We start from the raw sequence: 21,447 nt of genomic DNA on the forward strand, positions 1-21,447 counted from the left end.
CGACCTAGCTATTCCACTTCTGGGTATATTCTCAGAAGAACTGAAAACATCATACTACACTGATATATGTGCATCCATGTTTACAGCAGCACAATTTGTAATAGTCAGATCTTGGAAACAACCTAAGTGTCCATCAACTGAGGAATGGATAAAAAAGCTGTATTTTTATACAATGGAGTACTACTCAGCTATAAAGAATGATCACATTGAGGTATTTATAAATGGGCACAACTTGAGAGCATACCCAAGCGAAATAAAGCAAACTCACATGTACAAATACCGAATAGTTTCCCTAGTATAAGAAATGGTAAGAATACATAAAAGTATGTGGTAATCATGATTCCCCATTATATTGCTTTAAAGCCTTATAATGTTTTCATTCATTAGTTAGAGTGGTTTTATTCTGTATTGTTTGATTTTATTGTCTGTGATGGTATGAACAGCTATTTTGAAGAAAATAAGACATTATGATAGCTGGTGCTGATTTAACATCATCTTGTTTTGAAGTCCCACCAAGCTTTTGTTCTTCTGTCTCCATCAGTTTTATCTTGTTGTATCTTATTGGATTTTATTAGATGTGATAGTATAAACAAAATTTTTTACAGACAAAGAGATAATATAGTAACCATTGTTCATTTTCTGTTAGTTGGTTCTGCACACCCTGTAATACTTTCATTCTCTTTGAATGGTTTTATACTGTCTTGCTATTTTTGATATTATAGTGTATGAAGGCATACTCAAATATTTCAAGGAAAGAGACAATATGGTAACTACTGTTATGTCAGGTTGTCTTGTGGTAAAACACTATGTTGCTTAAATTGCTCTATTCTGACCTGTTTTATCTTTTATTTTAATCTTTTTTTTTAATTTAAAAAAACAGCATTTTTTATACAAAAAGTTAATTAAAAAATCAGGAGAACAACACTGTTAAGTTTTCCTTGGTGAAGTAGAGAAGCAAGAGCAGAAAGAAAAAACAATGGAAAAAATGCTTATTGCAGGCACAGCAGAGGTGCAGAAGAGGGCAAGATCCCTCTGAGGCAGGCAACGAAGCAGCCGGGTTTCATTAGGTTTGACAGGGGATGGAGTTTGAAGGGGTGGGCAGAATGATGTGTTGGCAGTTGACTGAGGGAGGGCTAATGCCTGCAAAAAATGGGAAGTTCAATTTCGGCTTGGAAGAAGAACATGGAAGTCCACATGGAGGGACACACTGTCGCTCCAGGGTCCATGGCCATGTTGGGCAGGCACTACGCTGAGCCTTGCAGAGCTTCAAATGGGCAGAAGCCATCAAATATCTCTCAGAGTAACTTCAAAAAATAAAATAAATCTAACAAGGTGAAACATATCAACAATGTAAGTTTCAAAATGCTGAAGAAAGAAACTAAACATACCAAAAGTTGTAAAGAACTTCAGTGTTCATGAATTGGCAGAAATAATGTATTATATGTATTATAATATATAATAATATTCCAAAATCAATCTAAAGAATCAATGCAAGACCTATCAAAATACCAATGCATTTCTTCACAGAATTGAAAAAAAATGAATATTTAAATGGAAGCAAAGAAGAGCTTGAAAAGGCAAAGAAATTCTGAGCAAATAACAATGCTGGCAGTATCATATTTGATTTCACAATATACTATAGACCCATACAAAGAAAAAAAAAAGCATAGTATTCACATAAAAACAAACAAATAGAAAACTAAACAAGCCAGCCAATGGAATAGACTAGAGGACACAAAAGTAAACCTACAAAGCTACAGCCATCTGAGTGCCAACAGTGACAAAAATGTAATATTGGAGAAAAGACAAATTTTTTAACAAATGGTACTAATAAAACTATACATCCAACTTCAAGAGACTGAAACTAGACCTTTCTCTCACCCTTCACAAAAATCAACTAAAAATGAATCACATACTTAAGTGTAAATCTTCAAAATTTCCAAAATGCTAAAATAAAGCATAAGAGAAACACGTCAAGACACAGGCACAGACAAACACTTCCAGAATAGGAACCCCACAGCTGAGAAGATAATAGTAAGAATCAACAAATAGGATTGCACCAATTTAAAAAGTTTTCACACAGCAAAGGAAACAACAAAGTAACAGTAAAATCTTAGCTAGCTACACTTCAGAGGGCTAATATCTAGAATACGTAAAGAACTAAAAAAGATAAACATCAAAAAGCATTGCTGGGCATAGTAGTACAAGTCAGTAACCCTAGCACTTGCAAGGCTGAGACAGGAGGATTGTTGCAAGTTTGAGGCCAGGCTGGGGTACATAGTGTGTTCAGGAATAGTCTGAACTGTATAGTAAGATCCTGTCTCAAAAACAAACAAACAAACAAACAATCAAATAACCCAATCTATAAATATTTAAATGAACTGAATGAACACTTCTCAAAAAAAGTACACATGGCCAAAAATATGAGAAAATATTTAATATCTTTTGCCATTAGAAAAATGCACAACAAAATCATTTTGAAGTTTCCTCTCTCCCCAGTCAGAATTGTTACCATCAAGAAAACAAAACAAACAAAAAAAACTTTAATATTGGTAAAGATGTGAGGAAATCAGAATGTTTTTATATTGTTGGTGGCAATGCAAATTAGTACAACTACTATGGAAATATGAAAATTACTAAGAAAACTAAAAACAGAAGTACCATATGTTCCAGAAATGCCTTTCCTTGATATATACCCAAAAGAGTGTAAGTCAGCATTCTATACACATATATACATATTCATATTTGTCACAGAATAATTAATAATAGACAAGGTATGCAATAGCCTAGGCATATGGAAATGGGCAAATGGATAAAGAAAAACTGAAGTATATAGTTATAAATATGAGACTAAGATTGATATATAGATACAGATAACGATTCGTGTGTATATATACACGAATCGTTATCTGTATCTATAATGGATATAGTGATATTATAAAGAGAAATACTGAACCATAAAGAAAAATAAAGTGTCATTTGGGAGAAAGTTATTTTTGTTTTTGGTTTGGTTTTCGGATTTTGTTTTGTTTTGTTTTATTTTGAGACAGGATCTCACTAGGTAGTTCAGGCTGCCTTGAACCTTGAATTCATTATGTGGTCCAAGCTGACCCTGATTCATGGTAATAGCCTGCCTCAGCCTACTGAGTGCTAAAGTCACAGGTGTGTGGCACCATGCCCTGTGAGATATGTAAATTAAAACTACACTGAGATTACAACTTATCCAGAAAGAATGGTTAGCATCAACAATCTCAAATAGGGCTGAGGATTTAGCTCAGCAGCACAAGTGCCTGCCTGCAAGCATGAAGTCATGAGTTCGATCTCCTGGACCTAAAAAAAAAAAAAAAAAATCAAATAAATGCTGGGGGGGGGGCAGGAATCCTACATTGTTGGTGGGAATTAAACTAGTACAACCATTATGAAAATCAATATGGAGTTTCTTTAAAAAACTAAAACTAGAAATTCCATTCAATCCAAGTATTCCCTTTTTAGGTATCTTCCTAAAAGACATACTACAGTGACATAGCATACCCATGTTTATAGTAGCATAACTCATAACAGCTAAATCTTGCAAGTGGCTTACACATCCATCAACAGAAGAATGGATAAAAAGAATATGATACATATAGACAACAGAATTCCACTCTGCCCTAAGGAAAGATAAATTTGAGTCATTTGTAGGAAAATATATGTACCTTGAAACAATAGCATTAAGTGAAATAAATCCGACACACAAGTTTAAATATCATAATTCCTCTTATATTAATATATATAATATAAATACAAAATATGAACAAAGAGCACAATAAAAGACAGATAATAGGGATTAGGGAGATAAATTTTTTGGAAACAGGAAGGGAACCAGTGAATGGAGGGAGGGCTTAGAATCCTACAGTGCCTCACCACGGTTTAGTAACTACAGACAAGGAGTCTGTACCTCCCCCGCCTGAGGGAGAGGCCCATACTCTGGCCAGGTATCATTCTCTTGCCAAGGACCATACTCTTGTTTGGTTCTTTCTAAACAAAACAATAGTAGTATACTTAGAGAAAACCTGGGCCTCAACTAATAAGGTGCCAGCAAGTGAACAAAGAAATCAGTGACAGCGATGACAAACCTTTTCGAGCTTTCAATGATTACAAACAGCCCACGGCAGCATGTATGCCCTATGTTCACCACCAATGGTATAAAAGAACTCTCAAATACAGAATTTAAAACAATTGCTTTAAGTAAACACAATTAAAGGAAACAAAATGTTATAATACATTAAAACAAGATTTTCATAAAAAGATAGCAATTTAAAAAATCAGTTTTAGAGCAAAAAAACACTTAAATGGTATTTAGAATATTACTGAAGATGCCAATTTAAGAACAGATGAAATTTAAAAAGTATTTTAAAAGTATTAAAAAAGTTGCCTATCCTTAGCCAAACTCTGAAAGTTGTTTCAAACTTTCCAATAGCGTCCCAGTCATTAATAGCTTCTGGATAAAGCAATATTGCCAAAACCTTGCTTACTGTAGGCAGCAATAATGATTTTGGTCATTCAAAACAGAAACTTCCTATTTCTGCTCAGAAGGGTTAGTGAGAGGGTTCAGGTTACAGAGATCTTCTTTAAAGTGGAATTCCTACATTTGAAGCCCTCTTCCTCATGCTATGTAAGAATTATACTGTCTCAAAGAAAACAAGGCCATCAGCCAGGCATGATGGTGTACACCTATAATCCCAGCACTCAGGAGGGCTGAGACAGTAGGATTACAGAAACTTCAAGACCAGCCTGGGCTATATAATAAATTCAAAGCCAGCTGGAACTAAATAGCAAGAGCATGTCCCAAAAAAAGAAAGAAGCAAAAGAAAAGAATAGAATACCATCATCCAGTATCTCAATATCCTTGATAAAGATTCCTGTCCTTGGAGACTTAGATTTTATAAGTGGTAGGCAGGCTAGTTAGTGGAGAATGGGGTCAGAAATTCTACTTCTAGGAAATGAATCAAGAAATCCTATATTTGCAACTACCACATAGTAACTTAAATCAAGAAACATCACACAATTATTTCTCTGGGAATTCCACGGAATTTGGTACTATTATAGGTATGGTTATATGACACATGGATAAAATGAAGGTCATGCTAGTTTGTAACAAAACCTTTCAGGGACAGAGTTGAATGTGAACTCACACTGCACATCTCCCAGGATACAGCTTCTCTGCACAATCCTGGATCCCACCGCACCATCTGCAGAGCTTCTGGACCCAGCTCTTCACATCTGGAAGCACATTACCAGGAACAACTCATTAATTCATAGCACATCCACAGTTATGACTTCTCCACTGCCTGCTCAGTGAATCTTATGCTAATGTCACACTCTGGTGCCATATATCCACAGATTAAAGTAAAACCCCCTCAAAATTTTCTTCCCCCACTAGGTAGCGCCTGAAATCCCAGGGCACCTCTTTCACATTTTCAACCACATGCAGGAACAAAGAATACAACTTTGACTGTTGAGTTCCCAGGCAAGAACTACAGTGTCAGGAATTTGTAGATAGAAGGCTAATGGATATGTTAATTGTGTTGATTATGGGGTTGACTTCATAAATGTGTGATATAGCAAAAGAAAATGTGTATAGTATACTTAAATATATGCAGATTATTGTGTCAATTATACTTCAATAAATCCGTTTTTAAAAATAGCATGCATATAGGTTCAAAGGAAAGAACATCCTTAAATAGGTAATTTTTTAAAAAAAGAATTCAATACATAGTCATCAATCTCATAGCTACTTAGAAAACCCAAATTTTGTAATGGGAGAGTGAAGAGAACTTTCCATAAAAGAGCAAAATTTAATCATTTTGAAAATAAACATACTATATAGAGTACCAATAATGACAAATATTGTTTCTTTTAAAATACCAATGCAACTGAGTTGGACATGGTGGTGCATGCCTGCCATCCCAGCACTTTTAAGGCTGAGGCAGCATCACTGTGAATTCAAGGCCAATCTGGGCTACACAGTGAGTTCAAGGCCAGCCTAAACTACATAAAGACCCTATCTCAAAAAACCAAAAATAAAATAAAATACTAATGAAGCTGAAAGAATTCTGGTAAATTTAATTATGGAGAAGTATGTATTATTATGTAACTGTAACATATGTATGTGTATATATAATCATATCTCATTTAATGATGGGAATATGTTCTGGCAAAGGCATTGCCAGGCGACTCCTTCATTGTACAAACATGCCAAAGCGTACTTCCACAAACTCAGGAGGCAGAGTCCACTACACACCCAGGCTACATGTTCTAGCCACCAATGTATAAATCCATCACAAAACAAAATGCAACTCTGCAGCACATGACTGCATTTATAAACCGTATATACCTAAAGAGGAGGTGAATAAATACCTGCTGAACTAAGAAGACAACACTTATGCAGACCCTTTCCTTTTAGACACAGGTGACTGCTGGGGACTGTACTGTGGAATACAAATGGAACTCCCTTTTAAATGAAAGTTTCTGAGAAGACAGGCATCCATGTGGCAAGTAATGCTTCTGTATTCTTTCTTCATACCATATTATGAATAGTTTTCAGAGGTAAGAAATACACAAATATTAAAGGGAACTATAAGACATTCAGAAGCTGTTTTAGAAAAGTATTTCTTTTCAGACTCACAAATCAATATTAAATATAAAGTATTCATAAAGTAGACTACATAAAAATACAAATTCTATTCATCAAATGAAAAAAGAGTAAAAAGCCAGGTGTAGTAGTACATGATTATAATCCCAGCATTTGGGAGGTGAGACAGGAAGGCCCTCGTGCCTGGGCTACACAGTAAGTTCCAGGCTAGCAAGACTCTGTCTCAAAAGTAAGCAAATAAATAAATATTTTTTAAAAGTACAGAGACATGATACAGTTGGAAAAACTATCTGTTTTATATCTGACTAAACAATGTAAATAAGCAAGAAAGACCGGAAGCCCTGTTAAGAAAAGTAGGCAAGAGACTTCCAACAGTCACATTACATAGTTAATATTGGATGCTCAACAATTACCAAAAGTCTCAGTAGGTCTAAAAATTAGAAAAATGAAATGCAGTCACATCCAACAAACATAAAGAATATTCATAATGATATGGAACAATTGAACTCTCATGAACAGAGGATGAGAGCTGCTATTTTTAATCCACTTGGGGAAACAGTTTAACTGATGCACCCCCCCCCAAGAGGTGCAGATGTACAAAAATTAGTGCACAGGAGTATGGTGATAGCACAAAGGATATAGCAGTGCAAAGAAGTAAAATCTAGGGGATGTGCACAGGAGGACGCACATTCAGAAAGCAAGACATACTCAAATGTAATCTAGTCCTTTCCAGTCCAGTTTAACAAGTAAAATAAAACACTGTGAGTTTCATATGGAATGTCACATGTATGTATATTTAAAGATGAAGTACACAGAATTTATAAAAAATAAAAATTTACAAAAGCACATAGAAAAATCTGATTACACATACATCCGATGTAGATAATAAAACTCATAAGACATTTCCTCCCAGATTAATCAACACCATCCCATAAAAATTTCAAAGCGTTTAATTTGTAATGTAAGGGATGAAAACCTAAAATTTCTCAAATTCATGTGTAAGATTAAAATATATGAATACATATAATAAGCCAAGAAACTTCTGAACTGTAAGAGGTGGGAATGTACCTCAGCGTGCAGGCCCTGTGTCCAACCCCAATCCCCCCCTTAAATGTAGCTCTAAGTAGAATATGTGCCCAAAATGTGCAAGGTCTTTGGTTCTCTCATCACCAAAAATAAAGTAGAGAATATGGGTCTGGATCGAAGTTAAGGAATCTGTTGCCGGGGAAGGAGGACCTTAAATAGAAAGGAGCAGAGCTCAGAACGTGAGACCCTGCTTCCCACATATTTAGAAATCATAAAGGAAAATGACTAACCCTAGAAAGGTAGGAGCTGAGGAGCATAGGGTAGGGACTTAGGTAGGGACTGCAGCTGCTGTAACAGTAGACCACAGAGCTGCAGTACTCCCTAGGATCCTGCAGCCGTCACCAACCGCCGGGAGATGTGGGGCTGCAGATAAAGGACCAGCATCGCCACTGAGGGATGCGCGGCAGAACCTCGGGTTCTAGCTGCTGGCCTCGTCCCCACCCAGAAGGCAAAGAGGACTAAGTGCCGCGGGACGGTGGGGGAGGAGGGGACAGAAGCGGACACCCAGCGTGCGGGCCGCCGCCCACAGGGTCGGCAGGCAGCAGAGAAGTCCCCTCGGGGTCCACAGGACACTGGCCCGCCCTGCCCGAGGGTCCCTCACAGCCTCCCTCAGGTTCTCTCCCTGTCCCAAGGTACTACCGCACACTCGCCATCTCGGCTTCCAGGCTTTCCAGTGTTCTCTCTGCAGACCGACCCCTCACTTCTCAGGTCACAGGTCTATAGCTCCGGGAAGAGCTAAGCGAGCCTCCAGAGCAGAGACTGAGCGGAATGGACCACGGCAATATCGCGAGAAGAGAACGGGAGCTTGAAACCCCGCCCCCTTTACTCTGGCTGCTGCTGGACGAGGATTCAGTCCCCTCTTCTGCAGGCTCTGACAGGCACCATCCCACGGTTAAGGAAAGCCAGGAGAGAGGGGCCTTGGCAACGGCCCCCCACCCAGTTGGGAATGGAATCTAGTTCTGTGGTTAAAGATATTTTTTTAAGGAAGGATTTTCTCTATTTAGGAGGATCTGTCCAACCTGGGAAGAATTAAAAACTTGTATCTAACCTTTATGTAATGTCATATCAGAGCCAAGCATATGCCTGTGATCCCAACACTCTGGGATGCTGGAGAGTTCTAGCATTAGCACCTTGCGACTTAACAGAACTCAATCTGTCTCATAGTAAAACATGTAAAGAAGTGGGAATGGATCTCAGTGCAAAAGCCTTAGGCAGCGAAGAAGGCTTAATTCGTGGTACTGCCAGAAAAAAAAAAAAAAAAAAAAAAGAATCACAATAATGTAATGTATACATATGTGTGTATATATTACTCACAAATACAAAGAATATAATTATTTTTAACTTTCACTTATCTTTTCTAGTCTCTTCTGGAAGCTTGAGACTTAAAAGGAAAGCAGTGTAAAAATAGTTAATTTAGTTAGCTTATGAATAAGGCAGATAGTTAGGGAAAGGACCTGAGACAGAGTTAGGTAATCAGCCATATTGATGAGAACTGAAATGATACTACATAGTGTCTTAGAAGAATGAACTTCCTCCCTACTAAAAGGAGTTGCAATTTCTCCCTACTAAGCTCCTGAGTTTTGAGAAGCTTAAAATGAAAAATAACAATTTTTTTTAAACCCCAGCATCCTTTAAACACTACATGCTGAGTAACTGGGTTAGAGAGTCTGAGTTCCAATTGGCCATTTTAAATTCACAGAGCCTCTTGTCATAGGTGGCCACTAAAAACTAACTCCTGTGCTCCACTTATCATAAAAAGTTCTTGACCAATGGGGTCATATGGCAACTCCACTTTTCAGATTCCTCTCCTAGAGAAACCAGGTACCATTTTTTCTCCTCCTTATTTCCAATAAAAACTCTAATTTCCTCCTTCCAGTTTGTGACTTGATTCTTTCATTTTCATAAAACCATGAGCTCAGGTTGCACAAAAGTAACTGTTTGGCATTCTCCTAAGGCAGCAATGTCCAATGCAAATAAATTGTGAGGCAAAGGTGTAATTTTTAATTTGCTAGTATATTACAGGCAATTAAGACAGAAATTAATACACAACCAGAGAAGAAATGGGTTCTCAAGGAAGTCAGTGGAAAAAAATAATGTCAGAATTGTGACTGCAGACACATCTGAAGAAGGTCAGGCCTCAAGATAAAGATACAGTGTCCAGGTTTATGTGCCTCCCTAAGAGATAAACAGTAACTTCAGATTACATTGTAATTAGCACCACCTGACCCAGTAAGTACAGCTAGGTATCTGGTGAGTCACCAGAGCATCTGGACTCATCCCTTCCCAAAAATGTCTTTGTTTTTTCTTTTCTGATTGAGTGATTTGTACACAATCTAGAGCAGCACAGAATATTAAAAGAGAAGAGACAACTAGATAAGAAAAGAGTTTAATGAGGAGGGTATGGAGGGAGTCACCACAGAGAAGGCTGGGGTGGCTCTCTGCAGACAAAGGGCAGGTTCTGCCTGATATAGGCTCTGATGGGGGTAGGGCTCTCAGGACTGATGTGAGCTGATTTATTTTGTGAGAGTACAGGAGAATGGGTAAACCTTTACATGCCTGAGCTTTGGAAGACTTTTGTGAGGGAGAAGCCATAGGAGCTTCTGAGAAGAAAGAGGTATGCCTTATCAGGGCACAGTTTTGAACTATTGTCATGATGATTGTGCTGTCTCTCAGACAGGGGGATCTAACACTTTCCTGTGCCTTGCTATATGACTCATTTCCCTACAGGATTAGGGAAACAGCTATACTTGTAATTCTATAGGTAGATTGGGGTTTGATCCATTTTGTACATAAATTGTGACTTTGGTGCATAAATTACTCCTGAAAAAGGGCCTCAGAGACCACTTATTCAAGACCCCTCCTGAAAATCCAGGAACAATATTTCTCTCCTTATTTCCAATAAAACTCTCCTAACTTCTTCCTTTGGCTCACAAAATCATTCCTCAATGGTGTGGAACCATGAACTTGGTAAATCTGACATCTAACAGGTTGTGCCCCCCGCCAACACTCACACCATGAGTTAGCAGAGGCCACACCAGCCAGGGGAGAACAATGAAGAAAGTCATGACACATATATTCCCACCCTTCAACCACCACCCCCTCAGCCCTATGAGACAGCCAGCATGCAGGCAGGGAGAGAAGCAAAAACACCTCTCCTCTCCCTTCCACTCCCACTGTACACAACTAGCTATTTCAGAGGAATACAGACTGAGAAGATAACAACTGAAGTAAAGAAACAGCCTAATGCTTGTATTGTTTGACTTTGCAAGCCTAAAGCCAGTAGTCTGCACATCTAGAGGATACCAATGTGCAATATAGTAACTATGTTGGATTCCCTACTGTTTTATTTTTGAAATCCAATATTGGATTCTTACTGTTTAGTTTATTGTTATGTTCTCTTCCTTCTAGATAAATAAAACAAGTTGGGAATTATATTTCTCCTACAACATTTTGGAGGTTTCATCAAGATAATTGGAAGGAGGTAAGAGTTTTCGTTGTGGCCTTTAAATATTTTGACTGGATTCTTAGATTGTGATTTGTTTAGGCAATTAAAAATTGTCATCCATGTTTGCTTGTTGCTTATGGTTTTTTTGTTGGTTGCTTGCACTGTTATAAAGTTAAGAGTATGAAAGATTGTGATGTGGGTTTCTGTAATGGAATACTTTTGCAAACAGGGCTTTATATTATTTACTTGACTTGTTCGGTTGTTATGAGATGGGTTTATTACAAAAAAACTTTTAGAATGGTTTTAGGATGAAACGTTGCAGGAACATGTCTGAGGATTCAGCCAGATGATATGGGACAGGTTCACCGCTCTCAGTGATGTATGCCAGGAAACAGTAATGTACTTCTCTCTGAGATCCTGAAAATCTTTTTTCCCCCTTTCTAATAGAAGCCCCTAGAAAATGAGTGCTCATGTACAAGGGCACTGAAGACAAGCATTCCTTTATGAGCTGCATAACTAACCCCCATCCCTGGATTAGAAGAAAATCAGGATTCCTGCTCACACAGGAAGGCACATATGAGGGTTTTGACAGGAGTTTCTCATGTGATTGGCAAGACAGCTCCTCATTTGGAGACTAGTGGAAGGAACTGGCCTCTGGGTGACACCAAAAAGTGCTGCTTCCAAAAGCACACATATTTTTGAGCCCAAAGCAATGTAGTTTAAAAGAGGATCTTCAATCTGTCCTTTGATTTTTCTTCTCTCTCTCTCTTGCTCTTTCTCAGAAAAATAAAAGGCAGCTGATCAGGTTTGTTGATTATTTGAGTTAATTGTAGTTTTCTTTTTTGGAGACATGTTTTGCTAAGGACTAGAGACACACCTGGCAAAGGTCTTGATTATGAGAGATAGTGAGGATTTGATTCTTGCACCTTGCATAGGGTCACTCTTCTGTTCTGCCCCTCTCATGAGAAATAGCATATTATACAACAGTAGCTTTCTGTCCAAGAATTGTCTTGTCTGTGGCTGCTGAATTCCAAGACTAGGATTCCAGCATGGTGAATTTCCCTTTGCCTGTTGACAGTCATTTATCTCTGGACCATATTCTTTCTTGTTGTTTTGAAACAGGGTTTCACTATGTAGTTCAGGCTGACCTCAAACTCATGGTGGTCCTCCTGCCTCTCAGTGTTGGGATTATGGATTTGCACTGCCACATCTGACTTGAGCCATATTCTTAAACACTGGTCTATGTTTAATCTTTAAACTTTCAAAGAATAAATTTAAAAATTCCAGTCCAAATTCATCAGCCTTTCTGCCATTATTCAGGACCAGAAATTAACCCCTTTCATTTCCCACTCTCCTCAATAATGCTGCTCCACAGGGCAGATTGACTTGTTTTTATAGCACAGATGAGCTCGTTGACAACCAAAAAAAAGTACCTAGGGACATGTTTTAATTTTCTCATTATGTGACAAAATACTTGACACTCAAAGTTAAAATAGGAAAGGTTTATTTAGCTCACACTTTGTAAAGGTTTCAGTTCATAGATGACTGACTCCAGGGTAGGATAGCATGGCAGAGGAATTTTGCAAAGAAGAAATTGTTCATGGCAAGCAGAAGCCACAAAAGCAGCAAGCAACAAGAGATCAGCAACACACCTCTTTCTGTTCTTAATATTTTATCTAGGCTACCCATCTTTGGGGTAGGTAGCATTCATACCCTTACCCCTAACATTACATCCTTAATTGAAGCATCACATACTCACCTCTAAAAAGCCACACCTATAACTGCACAAGGGTTTGGGAGGACATCTAGATACAAGCATCACAGAACCTTATGAATCTGATAAGTTTTAAACAGAAACAGTTATTAAAGAATAGATAACAGCCTTTGTCCCCAAAGGAAACTACCTTCTTGGTATGATTTTTTTCTAGATCATCTTGCCAGGCTAGCAATTATTCTCAATGTATACACACTGAGAAGTTGAAAAAGGAAAAATTATACCTAAGTATGATCCAATAGTCACAGGATCACGAGGAAGGAGGCCCAGGTACGTGATAAGAGAAGATAAACTCTGGCCACATCACATCTCAAGTTTGCCGCCAGTGGCACTAGAAAGGGCTAAACTTTAAGATCACAGAACAAGAAGGATATAAAGAATGCTTTCTATCCCCTTATTTTTTTTTCAAAATGGGAAGAAACTGTCATAGGTAGATATATGCAGGAGAGTAGATTGGAGCGTGGCACGCTTTCTTTTCCCACCTTTTGGAATATATACTCAGCTTCAAATGTGTCACCTGACGTTATAACTTGTATCTAGATGTTTCTCCCCACCCCAAAGCCTATGTGATCATAGATGGGTTTTTTGATAGGTGGCTGGATCTATAGTGTGTGAAGCAATGATTCATGGTGCAATGCTAGGATTAAGGGTATGTGTTATTAAATCAGTCCCTGATTGGTTTGCCACCACCCTAATCCGGGTAGTCTAGGGAAGAAAGTTGCTTACAAAAAGGCCCTTTGTTGTTTTTCCTTTCTTCCACCACCATGAACAGTTGTCCCTCTGCCATGTGCCACCTGCTCAAGAGCCAACTGTTTATGGGCTGAAACCTCTACAAATCATGAGCTAGATAAACTTTTCTCCCTTTGAGTGTCAGGTATTTTGTTTCCACAATGAGAAAAAACTAAGTAGAACACCTAGTCACTTTCTATACCCAAATCTGGCCTGAGCTCTCCCCTGAAAATAGCATAGTTGACATTACCTTTAACAATCTGACCCATTAGCAGAAGCAATTACAAGTGCCTATCAATGATAAACAACTGCTTTGGCTATCAGGTGTGACTATAAAACACCCACGATTATCAGAACAACAGAGGGCCCTGAACAGCCTGTACAGCTGACTATTCCAGTATGATAAACTGTCAGCTTGGGTTTCTTCTTAAAAACAGTCTTTGCTTTCACAGGTGTAAAAGATTTTTTCCTTTCTTACTGTTATTATAAGAAATCTCTGTTAATTGATGATGTCTAAGAGAAATTTTGACAAAACTACTTACAGTTAATCTAAAAACTGTAGAAAGGTTTTTGTAGCTCAGCTTGGTCAATATATCTAGAATAGATTCTGACTTAGATGATCTTGTGTATGTTGTCCATCTGTCTGTTTTATGTGTTTTTATAACCAGTTAAAGCACTGCAGCTGTTTTGTTTAAGAAAAATATTTTTTGAGCTCAATAATTACTTTTTCTATGTTCTATTTTGTTCTTTTTGAGATTTCCATGGAAAAACTATCTGTAAAGGTTTTCAGAGTAGCTAAACTTATTTAAAATATTAAGAGATGAGGACTGAGAGTCTGAAGGCTTACATAGGACATACAAATAAAAACTTCAAGGTTTGATAGCATAGAAGTTACATATGAGTAGATTAATACATATAGTTTTTATGTGTTAACTTTCAGGTATATATTATACTCCAAAATTTCTACTTAAATTAGCTTATAGATAAACACTCAGAACATTATCTCAAATGTTTGGTTCACATACTTAACAGTAGACTAATATAAATCAGTTCATAAGAGTAAAGATGTCTTTAAAGTTGATAATGTATTTCCAACCAGGTCCTTAGGTAACCAAGTTAATATCAAAATACAGTTTTATAAATGCAATGTCTATTACTGTCTGTGTACCATAACAAGCATTTTTCTTGGTCAAAGATAATATATGTAGCTTTTTTAAAAAATGTTATGAAATATCTAAAGTAATCATTTTGGTTAAATTTAAAAGATCAAATTTTCTTTGTATGAAACAATATTTCTATGTGTGAAACAATATTTTTGGTTTTCTAAAACTATTGGAATGCTCTTGATCAGACTTATAAAACTAGACTTAGAAGCAAAGAGTCTGCTTTTACTAAAATAAATTTCTTGATTTTAATTAGGCTTTTATTTAAGAGTTAAACAGTATTTGAATGTCAACCTATAAAATGTTTTAAATAATCATTTCATGACTGGTTAAATGGATAATATGTATTTGAGCATAGATATGTATACATCTAAAAACACGCTATGCAGGAAGTATAAGCTTTAAAGAGCCAGGGCTATGAAAGTTTAATACATACAAAATAACTAATAAGTGCTCTCTTTTATACACCATATGTTTAGACCATAAGCATAGAAAGTGATCAAAATTTAACATCTCTTTAAATTTGGTCCCCGACTGTCTTCTCTCACCCAGAGGGCACACCACAGCTGCCCCGCCTGGAGTGGGGAGCTGGACCGAGCAGCAGGAACCTGCTCTGCCCTTGCTGATCGCCCTCTCTCATCCAGAAGGCACACCGCAGCTGTCCTGTCTGGAGGAGGGAGCTGGACTGAGCCACGGGAACCTGCTGCGGCCTTGCCTGAGACCTTCTTTCAGCCTGGAGAGCACCAGCAATAGCACTAGCCACCGCCTGGAGGAGGGAGCAGGCCTGCTGAGGAGGTTTAAGGCCTACCTAGGCCATAGGGGTGACCTTCTACCAGCCCGGGGAGCTTTGCCATCCAAGGAGGTGGCAACACTCAATCCCCGGGAGAGTATGAGATACTTGCTGTAGGGGGTTGGGGACCCGCTGGGCTTGTGGCCACACTAGATTGGACTTAGTGGGATTTGGGCCTGGCTGGACCACTCCAGGCAGCCTTCTTTCCATCATGGGAGCTTTGCTGCCAGAGCGGGGAGCTGTGCAGCTTGAGCAGGGAGCTATGCTACCAGAGGAGACCCAGGAGCACAGGACTTAAGAGACAATTTCCAATGTGCCCAAGGGAAAACTTTGGAACAACACTTGAAACACGGAAATATAGAAATAAGACAAAACGAAAGACCAAAATATAATCTCAAACCTCCAGCCCATCCAAAGAAAACCTAGGAGCCATGTACATAGAAGAAAATACATGCCATATGCCTGAAATACCTGATATAATAGTAACCAAAATAAAGAAGCAACTTCGTGAAGCCTTAAAGGAATTCAAACTAGAAATAATCTCACAGGTAAAAGAAGAAATGATAATAGAAATGAAGGAGTTGCAGAACATATCTAAAGAAGACACAGTTTAAAAATTAGAGGAACTAAACAAAAAGATAGAATCCCTGGATGAACAATATAAAAAACGAACAAAACACATAAAGCAGATGCAAAGAGATACACAGAAAATCAAAAATTCCATTGAAAGTTGTAAAAACCGCCTTAATGAAAGTGAAGATAAAATTTCAGGTGTCGAGGACAAGATTGCAGCCAGTGAACAAGAAAGAAAAGATCTTTTAAAAATAAAAAGAAGGGGCTGGGGATTTAGCTCAGCGGCATAAGCACCTGCCTTGCAAGCAGGCGGTCGTGAGTTCGATCCCCGGTACCGATAAAAATGAAAAAGACAAAAAAAATTTAAAAAATAAAAATAAAAAGAAATCAAGAATTAACAATTCAACAACTGCAAGATGATGCAAAGAAAAACAACATAAGGTTGATAGCGATAAATGAAAAAGAAGGTGACAACATAAAGGATGTCAAGAGAATATTTAGAGAAGTAATAGCTGAAAATTCCCCAAACATGAGATCGGAAACTGACATCAGGATCAGTGAAGCATATAAAACTCCAAATAGCCATAACCAAAATAGAACTACACCCAGACATATAATAATCACCATCCCAGAAATCCAACATAAAAATAGAATATTAAAAATTGTTAGAGAGAAGACACAGATCACCGATAAAGGAAAGCCTATAAGAATCACAGCAGACTTCTCAGCACAATCAATAAAGGCAAGAAGAGCACGGAGTGAAGTATTTCAGATCCTAAAGGAAAATTATTTCCAACCTAGGCTGATGTACCCTGAAAAACTGTCCCTCAAAATCGATGGAGAAATAAGATATTTCCATGACAAAGAACAGCTGGAGAACTTCATGATCACCAAGCCAACCCTGCAAAGAATACCGAAAGACAGTTTAGATACACATGAGAAAAAACCACTAAACAAAGCACACAATTAAACAGAATGGAAAGATAAAGATGCAACAGCAGAAAGATAACATGTCAATAATAAACCAGTATATAACAGTTATAACCATTAATGTAAATGGTCTCAATTCACCAATTGAAAGAAACAGACTGGCAGAATGGATCAAGAAACAAAATCCAACCATATCCTGTCTACAAGACATGAACGGAAATGAAGAGAACAAACTCATCATGAAAAGTGAGAGTGAGGGGACTTCCCTTCTACAGTAAATGATCAAGTAAAGAAAAACAGAGAACTTCTAAATTGATGCCAGAGAGGAAGTGAAAACAGACTCTGTAATTATGAAAGCTCTTCCAGCTGAACGGCCTCAATCCCTTAATAAAGGCTCAAAATATCACTGTAAGTAGTGTTTTCAAGATGTTAACTTTTATAATGAACTTCAGTCATCATCACAGGGCCAAATTATGTTCAGACAAGGAAGGGCAGGTTTAAAATATCTCTGTGTAAACAGTTATATTCTGTTCTGATTGTCACTCACATAGAGAGATAGTCATAAAACATTGCTGTTTTATTTAAAAGGTACATATGCTATATTCCCAGTTTGGAAAGAAAAAAAGTTTGCACAGATAGATAATGATCTAGAAGACATACACCTATCATCACAAATGTAAATGGGTTACTGGGGTATAGTTATTTTAGTTTTAGAAATTGTACATTCTAATTCTTAATACAATTAATATACTTTATTTTTTGGTCATGAAGGTACCAATATTTTCATTTTCATGCTGGCTGGCTGCTGCTTTTCAAGAGGCTGGATGCTGCTTTTCCCAACCTACACTGCTTACCAGTGAGAAGTGTCCCTGATGGTGGCTCTTCTTTCTATTTTAAAGCATGTATTGGAATATATAGAATCAGTTTGTGAAGGTTTCTGTCCATACTCTGCAAGCTCGAAGGAGGGTGGCATGACTGAAGGACATCTGCTCATGATAGCTGCGGTCAGACCAGGGCTGTTGTTACTTAACTTCAGAACATCTATTTTGGCAGAGACATTTTCTCTTTGTCAGATGCAGATGATGGTAGATATTTAAGTGTTGCCCGGTTTGTGATACATGAATGTCGCTGTGCTTGGAGAAGAGCTATACTGTATGTAGAGGTTTCTCTATACCCAGAGAGAACAGAATATTGTTCCTTCATTTCTGTTATTCTTACTTGAACATGCTATTAATTGGATTCCTAAAGCTACATTCTAGGCTTTTCCATCTCAGTTTATTTTCCTAATGAGAAAGATATGAAGGGAAACGTGTCATTTTGTGCGCTGTAAAACAGGTTGACCATATAACCTGTACACATGGGAGAAAGTTGCTGTTTTATAAGTAGGAAATTCTGCTTTTTAATGTTTAAAATCTCTATCTATCCATCCATATATTCAATTTATAATGGTATTTTATAACAAATCAACCATATTTCATAATCAATACTCTGTGAATTCTATGCATAGTAATACAAAATCATATAGTCCTGAGTAATAACACTGATAGGGAAACTATTTCTCTCAAGTGGCAGAGCTAACAAAATAGATTTGGAAGTTTTTCTGACCATAAATTCAGGAGAAAAGCAATAGACTGTTTGACAAATTAGATAAGAAAATGATTTTTGAGATCGGAGAAACTCACCTGGGTAATAAAATTTTATGTCACTGTTGGTAAATTTTGCTCTGTATTAAAAAACTTTTATTTGTTTCTCATTTACTTTAGATAATATAATAAAATAATCCTGTGTTGGACAAGCACACCTGCTATAGTGTGTTACTATTATACAGAGCAAAAATGTTTCTCTTCCTACATTTCTTTTATCTTCACATTTCAGGCATTGAAAATGTTATGGTTTCTGTGTAGGATTGGGGATAGATAAGTTATTGGTAAGATCAAAACTGACATTCTGTTTTCCTATGGGTTGCAACCCAAATGTTATCACTGCATTTTTAAATTTTGAATCAGCTATATTGAATAAGTTGAACTGGCTTCAATGAAAAAGAAAATATTTTACCATACATGTCTCTGCATTTACATAAACAAAATGCAAAACAGATAATGAAAATTTGGCATTTCAATTTCAGTAATGTTTCTTATTTTATTCCAAGTCACATGAAAATTGCTCAGCTTTTGAATATACTGAAAACTCTGATTCCCAAATAATGTTGTGATAATCATTCAATCAATTTTCTCAACTTAATCCATTACATTTGCTACTTAAGAATAAATTGATTTTCACTGTGTTGAAATACCTAGCTTTATCATTTATAGTATGTTTTTGTTATTGCAGTTGTATAGATATGCATATCTATTTAGAAAGATACGACAAATACTTAAATATGGACTGAAATAAAATGAATATTTTCTACATACTCTTCATTAAAAGCCTGTTTACTGAAAAGGCATATTTCTTTATACAGCACACACACATACACACATGCAAGCACATGCATGCACATACATACACCCATCAGCATACACATGGACACACTTGCATGTCCATGCACATGCATGCACACATGCATACATACACATCCATGGATACACACACACATGCACACACATATGCACATGCTTGTGCACCCATGCCCACGCACACACCCACATGCAAACAAACTGCACCAAGTTCTGTCTCAGGTGAGGAACACTGTACTATTTACTGAATCATATTTCTTAAAAGTGTAATTATTTATTCTGTGACAAAACAGTTATTGTATTCTGTTTTATTTGGAATCGTAAAACTGACAGTTTTTCAGAGAGGACACAAACCAGACACATCAAAGGAAATTTGGAGTTCAGTGATGTTCTTTTTTCTTATCCATCTCGAGCTGGTGTCAAGGTACTGTAAGAAATATTTGTGAGAATTCCTGACTCATGTTGATTGTTTAATCCTCACAAACAATAAAAGTCTGGGCTATGGAAGTACACAGGCCTGTATCCCAGCACACTGTGAGGCCAAGGCAGAAAGTTGGCGAATTCAAGATCAGCTTGGGCAATATATTGACTTAGGGAGACCCTGTTTCTAAAACAAATTTAGAAGGTGATGGGATGTGACTCAGTGCGCAGGTGGCCCTGGGTTCAGTTCTCAGCACTGCAATAAATATTAAAGGAGAAACTTAAATATTATGCTTTTTTCTTCAGTTGTTCAATGCCCTTACATGATACTTTGGGGGGTGGGAGGTTACTGGGGATCAAACCCATGACCTTGCATTTGCCAGGCAGGCACTTATGCCAACTGAGCTAAACCTCCAGCCTCACATTTTGATACATTTTGTTTCAAGTTTCAAGTTGAATTGAATTATTTAGGCTTTGTGGTAAGAAGTGATCTTTATCCTCACAGATCCTGAAGGGGCTCAGCCTGCAGCTTCAGAGTGGCCAGACAGTGGCCCTGGTTGAGAGCAGCAGCTATGGGAAGAGCACAACTGTGCAGCTGGTGCAGAGGGTCTATGAATCCACACAGGGCACAATGAGTGACTTGGAGTAACAAACCTGGTAAAGGAGCTGCCACATAGCAATCCACCTTTTAAGCAGCACCTTGGGCTGAGATATTCAGTGGGCCGACAGAGCCAGACTGACAGGGCAGCAGTCACCCCACTCAGGACCAACTGCCTGGGTCTCAGATGAGCCAGACAGAGTCCATACAGTAAATGTGGCCAGCTCTCATCTGGCACCAGGTGCCCCAGAACAGCAACAATCCAGCACAAATGCCAGAGTCCCCAGCTTTGAAGCAGGTAAGGGGGAAAGTTGGGAGGGCGTTTTAAATGACAAGCACATGGGGGTAGTCACAGCTTGGGGTCCATGTTTTGTCTTTTAAAATAATTCAAACTTACAGAAAATCAAGGGCAGGGAATGCACCTCTGCAGTTCATCTAGGTATTCTCATTGTTTATATTCAACCCACTTGCTTTATTACATTTTTTTCTGAGTGAATATAAATAACACATTCATTGGTTCAGAATATATTTCCTAAGGACATTCTCATATAACACCACAAAATAACTATTAAAATCAGTAAATTGACATTCATGCAATACAAGTCCACAGCCTATATTCAAAACTTCCTCAGTTGTTCAAAATTAAGGGCATTGCGTTCATGTAATATTAAACTGTAACTTAACAATTATGAAACAGAAGATTTTGAAGTTAAAAAAAACTTTAAAGATCATAAATAAGGCATTAAGGTAGAACAGAGAACAAAGAAATGAATACAAATTTTTCTATGATAGGTGACATTCTTTATTTAATTAATTTAATAAAATTAAGTATTCTTGGAAAAATCTGAC

General features: G+C 37.5%; 2 protein-coding genes across 6 annotated transcripts in view; one reads left to right on the forward strand and one right to left on the reverse strand.

Annotated features, from left to right (window-relative positions):
* The window catches only part of LOC100723178 (zinc finger protein 737-like), a 29,632-nt gene extending 21,137 nt beyond the window's left edge, over window positions 1–8,495 (reverse strand). For 2 of the 5 annotated variants that reach the window (XM_013152489.3, XM_063237089.1), the window contains exons 1-2: window positions 8,360–8,492; window positions 5,175–5,262 (exon numbers count right to left, since the gene is read on the reverse strand). In XM_013152489.3, the coding sequence (XP_013007943.1) occupies window positions 5,175–5,262; window positions 8,360–8,373 (102 nt within the window). In that variant the 5' untranslated portion in view covers window positions 8,374–8,492. Of the gene's footprint in view, window positions 1–5,174; window positions 5,263–8,359 lie in introns of all 5 variants that reach the window. The other 3 variants (XM_013152486.3, XM_013152487.3, XM_013152488.3) reach the window with 3 other exon arrangements.
* LOC100722900 (uncharacterized) overlaps window positions 8,489–21,447 on the forward strand; it is a 35,417-nt gene continuing 22,458 nt past the window's right edge. The window contains 4 exon segments of the mRNA XM_063234437.1: window positions 8,489–8,598; window positions 15,384–15,613; window positions 19,874–20,004; window positions 20,506–20,635. Coding sequence (XP_063090507.1) covers window positions 8,489–8,598; window positions 15,384–15,613; window positions 19,874–20,004; window positions 20,506–20,635 — 601 coding nt within the window.

This window comes from Cavia porcellus, unplaced genomic scaffold (assembly GCF_034190915.1).
Source record: "Cavia porcellus strain 051 isolate PalLab524CR breed Dunkin Hartley unplaced genomic scaffold, mCavPor4.1 scaffold_2, whole genome shotgun sequence".
Lineage (NCBI taxonomy): Eukaryota > Metazoa > Chordata > Mammalia > Rodentia > Caviidae > Cavia > Cavia porcellus.